At 53.8% G+C, this 9,583-nt stretch overlaps 1 protein-coding gene across 5 annotated transcripts in view; it reads left to right on the top strand.

The window, feature by feature from the left end:
• IGF2BP2 (insulin like growth factor 2 mRNA binding protein 2) overlaps window positions 1-9,090 on the top strand; it is a 160,607-nt gene extending 151,517 nt beyond the window's left edge. For all 5 annotated transcript variants that reach the window (XM_059687280.1, XM_059687279.1, XM_059687278.1 and 2 more), the window contains 5 exons: window positions 32-148; window positions 3,183-3,257; window positions 3,418-3,549; window positions 5,788-5,901; window positions 7,292-9,090. In XM_059687280.1, coding sequence (XP_059543263.1) covers window positions 32-148; window positions 3,183-3,257; window positions 3,418-3,549; window positions 5,788-5,901; window positions 7,292-7,384 — 531 coding nt within the window. In that variant the 3' untranslated portion in view covers window positions 7,385-9,090. The remainder of the gene's footprint in view (window positions 1-31; window positions 149-3,182; window positions 3,258-3,417; window positions 3,550-5,787; window positions 5,902-7,291) is intronic.
• The last annotated feature ends 493 nt before the right edge of the window (window positions 9,091-9,583 follow it).

The raw sequence follows: 9,583 nt of genomic DNA, 5'->3' as shown, positions 1-9,583 counted from the left end.
GGAAGGCCTCTGTCTTGTCTCGCCCTTCCAGTACCCGGAGCAGGAGATCGTGAATCTCTTCATCCCGACCCAGGCCGTGGGGGCCATCATCGGGAAGAAGGGGGCGCACATCAAGCAGCTGGCTCGGTTTGCGGGCGCCTCCATCAAGGTAACGCCTCTCTCCACAGCGCCTGTGCCCCACCCTCTTCCTCCACCACCACCATGTTCCTGCTGTCGGTCCCCAGATGGCAGCTCCTGCACCGTCCAGGGACAGAGTCCCACGGGGCCGGGACAAGTCGCCCACAGCACTTTCCCGCCCGCTCTCATCTTTACCTCTCTCATTCCTTTTCTGTCCAACTAACAACTGCATTAGAAACGACATTCATAGCAGAGGAGCCACCCAGCTCTCTGGGTGACCAGTGTCCTGCCCTGAAAGGCTGAGGACCTTTCCGAACTAAGGGAGTGAACTTAGGGGAGCAGCCGTTCATGCCGAGCGGGTCAGCGCGTTGAGGCTTTAACTTAGTCTCCGCTTCACAAACCCTCGAACTTGGAGAAAGTAGTTGGAATGAAAAACTCTTTGAAAAGCAGCGGGCGATAAACAAGAAGCCGCTGGCATGACCTGACAGGAAGCCCTGGGACTGCAGAGAGCACAGGAAGGAAGGCCCTTGACCGCTGGGAGGGGCCCGAGTGCAGGCGTCACTGCAGCTACACACCCACATCCTGCCTCCTGGAGCACAAGGTGCAGATTCGTCAGGGAAGCTGAAAGGGAAGGCTTCTTCGGCCCTGGTCCTGCTCCAAGCCCAGCTATCAGCTCGGACTCACAGGCAGCATGCTGAGCACGTCCTGAGCCTCATGAAACACTTTCGGAAACAGAGGCTCCATTGTTACCTAAAATAATGTGCTGCCATGCGACAACCCGGAATTCCGCACCACAGGTCTCGTGACTGGGGAGAGAATGCCTGCCCTCTCTCCCCGAGAAGAGCTGGGTCTCTCCCACAGCAAGTGTGCTGCAGAGAAATACCCAGGCACAACCGCCGAGTCAGGCAGAACAAGCATTGCAATGAGGGCATTAAGGAATTTGTTTTAGGGAAATCCTTTCCCCTCCCAGGCCTCGTTTACGCCACCTGTGAAGCAGACAGGATGAGAGCCCTGGGGGTGACGGGGAGACAGTGGTGGATCACATGGAGGGGAGGCTTTGCACCCAGCAGGTGCGTTGCAGGGAGCCCTGGTCCAGGCTGTGCTGGCCCCGCCCTCTGAGCAGGTGTGAAGACCAACAGGCCCTTCCCAGTGTTCAGCCCTGTGGTCTGACATCCCACGCAGGAGACAATGGGAGGATTTCAACTATAAAGGACTTGGGGTCATCTCATCAAATCCTCCCTTTTCACCCCTAAGGGAGAGTTGGAGGTAGAAGCAGCCAAGGCCGGCAGGGCCAGGACTGGCTCTTAGGTGTAAATTTTGAGCACTTACGGGGCCAATTACAGAAGTTAGAAACTGGGACCCAGATATTAATGACGGCTGCAAAGCTAAAGAATATGAGTGCTGCCCTAGCCTGTTTCGCTCAGTGGATAGAGCGTCGGCCTGAGGACTGCAGCGTCCCGGGTTCAATTCTGGTCAAGGGCACATGCCCGGGTTGCAGGCTCGATCCCCAGTAGGGGGTGCTCAGGAGGCAGCTGATCAATGATTCTCTCATCATTGATGTTTCTCTCCCTCTCCCTTCCTCTCTGAAATCAATAAAAAATATATTTTTAAAAAAAGTAATGTAAATGCCAAGATTTTACCAGGTTACGCTATTTTTCTGGCCCAGTGTTTTTCCATATGTCCACCTGAGTGCTAGAGCAGAATCACTCCCAACAGTCCTTCCTGAAAATGAGAGAGCGCTCAATCCCTTGGGCTTCCCCCCACAGCATCCCCACAGCCTCTCCACACCCAGAAAGGCTGAGGGGTGGCGCCTCACCGAGGATGGCCTCTGTGAGGGGCAGAAGCAGGGCTGCCCCGGGGACAGGACGGGCTCTGTAGCCTGGCAGCGTGTGGATGCTCCTTATGCTGGGCCAACACCCTGCTCCTCCCCTAGCCCTGCCTCTCTCCAGCGCGTAGGGAAGAGGAGAGAAAACCAGGGAAGCGAAGTATATGTGAGAGAAATTGCCCCCTTTTTCAAATCAACCTGGTCTTTGCTGGATCCCCTTTATCCCAAGTTTCTGAAAGCATCTGTCTCTGAAGCAAGACTCACACCAGCGGAGCCCGTTCCTCGCCTCGCCCGTACCCAGAGTCCACACCAGGGCACGTTGGGAGAGCTTTCCACTAACCAGTACTTGGAAAGGATGGGTGGAGCTGAGGTAGGGGAGGTGCACCCCGAGACTGCTCTGGTTACATGCAGGCAAGAGCTGAGCTCCCACGGCCTCCCTGCATAGCACCGTGTCCGCAGGCTTCAGAGGCCACACAAAACCCGGTCGGCAGTGCCAGTGGGGACACCCAGACCCTGGTCTTGCTGCAGCCCCGGCTCACCCTGTGACCTTGGCAGTCACCTCACTTGTCTGGGTCCCATTTGCTTCAGTCATAAAATGAGGCCTTTATGCCTGGCCCTCCAGAGGGGCCTGTGGAACGCCATCCTGAAACCTCAGGTCTGGGCTGGTGAATGCCAGGTGATTGAGGGGTGGGAGTTTCTCACAGAATCTGAGCAAGGCAGGCACGGGCCACTAGGAAGTAAACAGGCCGGCAGATCTGATTTGGTCAAGGGGCTTCGTGAATTAGCCTTTCAGCCATCTCTGGGCCGCACCTCCTCTAGGTCGGCTGTCGCCTCCGGCGGCTGCCTCTGGGTGCTGAGTCTTAGCACCACGCGGTTACTTTCCTGCAAGCTGGCTGCACGTGGAGGCCTCTGTGGGCCAGTCCCTCCTTCCCTCTAGGCCCTGGGTCAGTTGGCACAGTCTGTCCCTCCCTTTTTCTAGAGCTTTTGACTCCCTTAGTGACAGGAGGCCAGGCTCACTGGTGCTTGGGGCAGGGACAGGCAATGACTACTGGCCTGCTGCCAACTCTCCCTGGGCAGCCAAACACCCAGTGACGTCCTGTGTCCCAGCGTGGAGGCAGGGGTACGACGAAACAAAGGTGGGAGCCCTGAACTCTCTTGCTGGTGTGTGTGCCGTCCACTGAGACGAGAGGGGCTGGGGGTGCAGCTGAGCGCAGCGTGGCCCTTTCCTTGTGACCTGCAGATTGCCCCAGCGGAAGGCCCCGACGTCAGCGAAAGGATGGTCATCATCACCGGGCCACCAGAAGCCCAGTTCAAGGTCAGTGCGGTCTTGGGAGGCGGTGGGAGCAGCGCCCCACGCCTGTGCGCGGCTTCCCTGGGGCTGGGTGTGCAGCTGCTGGCTCCCCATTCCCGCAGCCACACTGCGGAAGCCGGGGACTGGCAGCCGTGCGACCGTCCGTCATGTCTCGCTCTCTCAGGCTCAGGGGCGGATCTTTGGGAAACTGAAAGAAGAAAACTTCTTCAACCCCAAAGAGGAGGTGAAGCTGGAAGCCCACATCAGAGTGCCCTCTTCCACTGCTGGCCGGGTGATCGGCAAGGGCGGCAAAACCGTGAGTGTGCCCAGAGCTGGCTTCATCTCGGGGCTGACTCTCCGCCCGGCCTCACTCCCCTCAGACCCCATTGGCTCTGCAAGAACCAAATGTAATGAGCGTCACTCGGAGCTGAGGGCCCGATCCATGGTGCTGCTAGAGCCCAGGGTGTGCGCCCAGGAGCTCTGCCTCGGGACCTGCCGGGAGGGTCTCCACCCCCTGGCACCGGAGGCTGCCTCCTGCCGCTCTATATCCGCACGGGGAGCAGGAAATGGACAGGAAACTGACAGGGAGGAGAGCCCCACCCGCGCACACCCCTTCGACAGACCACCGTCTCCACTGAATTTCACGCTCCAGGCCGGCGGCCTAGAGTGTCCTACACGCTCTCTGCTCTTTAAACTCTCCCCACAGATGCTCAGAGGCCCTGACTCTCCCTCCTGCAGATTCGGTCTTCCGGTTATTTCCCAAACCCGGAGTAGTTTAGCAGCAGGGCGGTGGGTGAGAAGGAAATTGTTTTGTAATAAAATATTCAAGGTTTTAGCCCAGCCATGGGCAAACTACGGCCGGATCCGGCTCCTTTGAAATGAATAAAACTAAAAAAAAAAAAAAAAGACCGTACCCTTTTATGTAATGATGTTTACTTTGAATTTATATTAGTTCACACAAACACTCCATCCATGCTTTTGTTCCGGCCCTCCGGTCCAGTTTAAGAACCCATTGTGGTCCTCGAGTCAAAAAGTTTGCCCATCCCTGGTCTAGCCTGAAGGTGGCAATACCACAAATGCAATTTGAAAAGCAACAGAGAATGAACTCTGCAGCCTTTAGACATGAGCCGGTCACCAGCCCCAGGTGTGTTCTAGAGCGCAAGCTACCCGCCTGGAGGGGACACGGCCCCTGGGATGTTCCCGGCCTGTGCTGGCTGGCCGGGTGTCGTCCTGGTTCAGTGATGGGGAACCTTTTGAGCTCGGCGTGTCAGCATTTTGAAAAACCCTAACTTAACTCTGGTGCCGTGTCACCTATAGAAATTTTTTGATATTTGCAGCTGTAGTAAAACAAAGACTTACATTTTTGATATTTATTTTATATATTTAAATGCCATTTAACAAAGAAAAATCAACCAAAAAAATGAGTTCACGTGTCACCTCTGACACACGTGTCATAGGTTCGCCATCACTGTTCTAGGTGGCAGGGATTCGGGAGGTTGCTGTGGGCCTGAGTGAGTGTGTGAGTGTGTGTGTGTGTTTGTGTGTGTGTGTGCACGCGCACACGGGCTGTTTTCTTTATACAAAAACTCTTCAAGGAATCACAGATAGAATGATTTACCTTTAGGCAAAAAAGTGAATCTGTGTGGCATGCGTGTTGCTCCCCACATCCAACTATGCTAGTTGGCGTGCAGTGGGCAAAAGGAAGCAGATAAGAGGGGTTCTCAACCTGTGGGTCGCGACCCCTTTGGTGGTCGAACCACCCTTTCTCAGGGGTCGCCTAAGACCATCCTGCATATCAGATATTTACATTATGATTCATAGCAGTAGCAACATTACAGTTATGAAGTAGCAACGAAAATAATTTTGTGGTTGGGTCACAACATGAGGAACTGTATTTAAAGGGCCAGAAGGTTGAGAACCACTGAGATAAGACCACAAGGGCGTAGAATCCTGCGTCCTTCAAGGTCCTGTTTGGTCAGTTTAGAACCAGACGCTGAATTCTGTGTGCACCCCTCTCCCCCACTGTCAACTGTCCATCCTGCGTGTGTGTGCTCAGCTCTGGGACAGGGCCGAGGCCATGGCGCGAACCCTCGGGAGTGTGGTGCTACTGCGGGAGGTGAGGGGGTCGAGATAAGGCAGGACCCACGGCCTGGAGGCCTCGCAAGGAGGTGGGCCTGGCCGAGTGGCAGTCACCTAGCGTAGGAACAGCATGAGCAAGACTCAGAGGCAAGAATGAGAATGAAGGGTCCTTAGCTGTCCAGCAGTAATTTCATCCCTGGGTTATTGGGATCCTGGGGCCCCAGGGAGCATGGGTGGGCACCACACTGGTGAGAACTGCAGAATGAAAATTCAGCCCCATGGAGCAGCTCCATGGACTCAGGGAATGGACCCCCTCTCCCTGTCCTGGAGCCTCCCGGAGTCCAAACCAGCAGGGCCCCAGGTGACCAGGGCGGGGAAGGCCCAGGAGCGTGCAGACTGAAGGGAAGGTGGGCACCTCCACCTCCTTGCTCTCCACTCCCCGCTGCCCCCTGAGCCCACCTTTCTCCCTTCCCAGGTGAATGAACTGCAGAACCTAACCAGCGCAGAAGTCATCGTGCCTCGTGACCAAACGCCGGATGAAAACGAGGAAGTGATCGTCAGAATTATTGGGCATTTCTTTGCGAGCCAGGTACTGTGCTGTGAGGGTCTGGTCTTTCTTGCCAGTCTCTTTTCAACTCTGACTAAGCTAGTGGTGGCCCATCAGGTGGCCACCACCCCTGCACATACCCATCGCCCCAACCCCGCCCTCAAGATGGAACCTCTCCCTGGCCCTTCAGGCACCACCGCAGGGCAGGGCGGCTGTTCAGCACCTGCTCACCACCCCTTTCCCCCAGCATGCCACAGGACGCTGAGGGTAGGACTTTGTAGTCAAGCCAAGCACATTTCAAGCCCCGAAATGCTCAAGTGTGAGAACTCAGCTCCCCTCGCCCTCCTGCTCCCCTCGTCTTCCTGCTCAGGCCTGACAGCCTTCCTCTGCTGGGAGACATACCCAGAAGGGCCCACCCTTAGGGTTCCCGACTGCACCCTGAGAACCAACCTGGGTGCCAAAATCTCACCATTCAATGCTCATTACAGCAGACTCTCCTATCTCTTACCTCTACTTTTCCAAGTCACTACCACCCCCCCTCAGGACACAGGGCCTCCATACAGCTGCTTCTCTTTTATGCAGAAGGGCCAGCTCTTTTTGATGCTTTTTGTTGGTTGGGTTTGGGGATCGAGAAATCTCGGTCCTTGTCTTAAGCCCATGAAGGCAGTCGAAGCTAAGCTGACATCCAAGCCTGCTTTCCTAAGGCTGTGCCATTTAAAAAATATATATGTGTGTGTGTGTGTGTATATGTGTGTGTGTGTGTGTGTATATATATATATATATTTTTTTAATTTATTGATTTCAGATAGGGAGAGAGAGAAATATCAATGATGAGAGGGAATCATTGAACGGCTGCTTTCTGCAAGCCCCCTACTGGGGATCGAGCGCATAACCCAGGCATATGCCTTTGACCAGAATCGAACATGGGACCCTTCAGTCCACAGGCTGACACTCTGTCCACTGAGCAAAACCAGCCAGGGCTGTGCCTTTGCCTAGAGAGCTGACTGTCCCTGGAGAGCAACTGCCACTTCGGCTGCCCCACCCCAGCGCCCCCAGTGTCTGAGCCACAGGTTCCTGCAGTGGGTGGGCAGCACTGGGAGCCGTGTGTGTAGTTGGGAGGGGGTGCTCTCTGACCTCCGCAAGGTCCCCTGGTCACTGGTTTCTGCTTCCTGGCCTGTTTGTCCAGCAATTAGCTGGAAGCTTTTGGTGTTCTACCCCCTCACCCTTGACCCAGCAGCCTTGAGGTTGAGTGGTGGTTGGGGGGGACTCTGCCACTTTACTTCCAGGCAGAAAAGGACCCGTAGTAAGGGCTTTAGTGGGTGGGTGACACTTTGCCCAGCTTAGCACCTCCTTTCCCCAAGGCTCAGTCCACCCCATCACTCACCCTGAGAACTGGGTTCCTTTTCTCCGCTCACCCCCTCTCCTGCTGCAGACCGCACAGCGCAAGATCAGGGAAATCGTACAACAGGTGAAGCAGCAGGAGCAGAAATACCCTCAGGGAGTCGCCTCACAGCGCAGCAAGTGAGGCTCCCACAGGCACCAGCAAAACAACGGATGAATGTAGCCCTTCCAACACCTGACACCACGAGACCAAACACAGCCAGCCAGATCGGGAGCAAACCAAAGACCATCCTGAGGAATGAGAAGTCTGCGGAGGCACCAGGGCTCTGCAGAGGCCCTGAGGACCTGGTGGCCAGGAGAGGGGGTGGGGGAGGCCGGTGGCTCACGGCCCAGCCTCCCGCCTCCCGGGGCCTCTGCAGGCTGCCCAGCCATCCACTTCACCGCCCACTTGGATCTCTCCGCAACTCCCACCACGCTATCCCTTTTAGTTGAACTAACATAGGTGAAGGTGTTCAAAGCAAAGCAAAGTTCACTTTCCTTTTGTGGAAAATTGTCTCTGTACATGTGTGTACATATTAGAAGGGGAAAGATGTTAAGATATGTGGCCTGTGGGTTACACAGGGTGCCTGCGGCGTTAATATATTTTAGAAATAATATATCAAATAACTCAACTAACTCCAATTCTTAATCAAGTATTAATTTTTTTTCTTTTTAAAGAGAAATCAGGCTTTTCTAGACGTTAAAGAATCAAGTCATTCTTTGGGAGGTCTAATGGTTTAGTAAGGAGCTTCAAGGCCACCCACACAAATCCGCCCAGAGGGAAACCTGGTCAGGACACTCGCGGCAGCTCCGGGTCACCTGTGTACGTCAACAGAAGGGATACCGTCTTCATCCCTGTCGAGCTCACACCCATTTCTCTTTGCTTCACGGGTTTTAAACTGGTTTTTGCATACCGCTCTATAAGTCTGTCTCTGTTTATCTCTCCCGTCCATCCTCCCTCCCGTCCTCCTCCACACCCATCCTTTTAGCCCCCACGCCCCTCTGCCTCAGTCCCACTCTCTATGCACCCCCAGGCAAAGCAGTGCTCTGAGTATCACATCACACAGAAGGAACAAAAGCGAACACACAAACCAGCCTCAACTGACACTTGAACAGAACAAGAGTCAATGGTACTTGTCCTAGCTTTTCGGAAGAGGAAACAGGAGCCCATCGAACCAACCAAAACAAAGAAAAACCCCCGCAAAGAAAGAGTATATTTTGTCTTTTTTATATTTTGGTGTATAAGCCATCCATTTTCAGCAAAATGATTTCTTTCTTTTGAAAAAAAAAAAGATGTGGAAGAAAATAGCAATTTACATGAGGTCGTTGGCCCAGGGCGTTAAATTTACAGATTTTTTTTTAAAAGAGAAAAACACACAAAAAAAGCTACCTCAGGTGTTTTTTACCTCAGCACCTTGCTCTTGTGTTTCCCTTAGAGATTTTGTAAAACTGATAGGAGCATTTTTTTATTTTTTTAATAAAAATGAGTTGGAAAAAAAATACAATATCAGCTGCCAGCCCGGAGAAGGTGACAGTCCAAGTGTGCACCACCCGCTGTGCGTCGCCTTCCGCCAGCCAGGAGCCCACGCGGCCGCCTTTTGGACAAACTTTGAAAACGTTTATTAAAAAAGAAAGATGACCAAGAGACACAGAGAAGATGTTGGAGATGTCCTGAATCTCACTAGGGTACGTGCCATGAGGGCTTTTGCTCTAAAGGATGGACATGTACTGGTTTCTGTGAACAAGCCGTTTTACCATCAGACTGCAATGCCAGTTTCCTCTACTGCAAACAGTGTTCTGTGACAAAAACAAAAACAAACAAAAAAAGAGAAATATATCCAGCTAACAAGATCCTGGTGTCTTGGTCTCTTATTTCGAGAAGCATCGCCTGTCCCCAGGGGTCAGCCGCGTTCCAGCTCCGAGGGGACTTGGGAAGCAGGTGGCACGGACCTTGAGGACTGGCCAGCTCCTCCCAGGAGGGGGCTGGGAGAAGCTAAGTGCAGCCACCAGACCAGCAGCAGCATTAGCTTCGGGGAACTTTTTAGAAATGCAGGTTCTTGGGGTCCACCTTGAATCAAATTCTGGAGGTGGGGCCCCACAGTCCGTTTCAGCAGGCTCTCCAGTTGACTCCCATTGGTGCTCAAATTTGAGAACCACAGAACCAGAGGGATGGGCTGTGTATCAAGCGAGGTAAGACCAGCCCTGTCTTTAATGAACTTGACGCCTGGCCAGGGAAGGAGTTTATCGAGGGAGGATAATGGGCCTGACAATTCAAGGGAAGAGGTACTTCCCAGCTCCCCAGAACCCACACTGGAAGTGTTCCAGGAGATCTGAACAGGCGGAT

This window comes from Myotis daubentonii, chromosome 3 (genome assembly GCF_963259705.1).
Source record: "Myotis daubentonii chromosome 3, mMyoDau2.1, whole genome shotgun sequence".
Classification (NCBI taxonomy): Eukaryota; Metazoa; Chordata; class Mammalia; order Chiroptera; family Vespertilionidae; genus Myotis; species Myotis daubentonii.
This window is presented reverse-complemented; position numbering and strand designations above follow the sequence as displayed.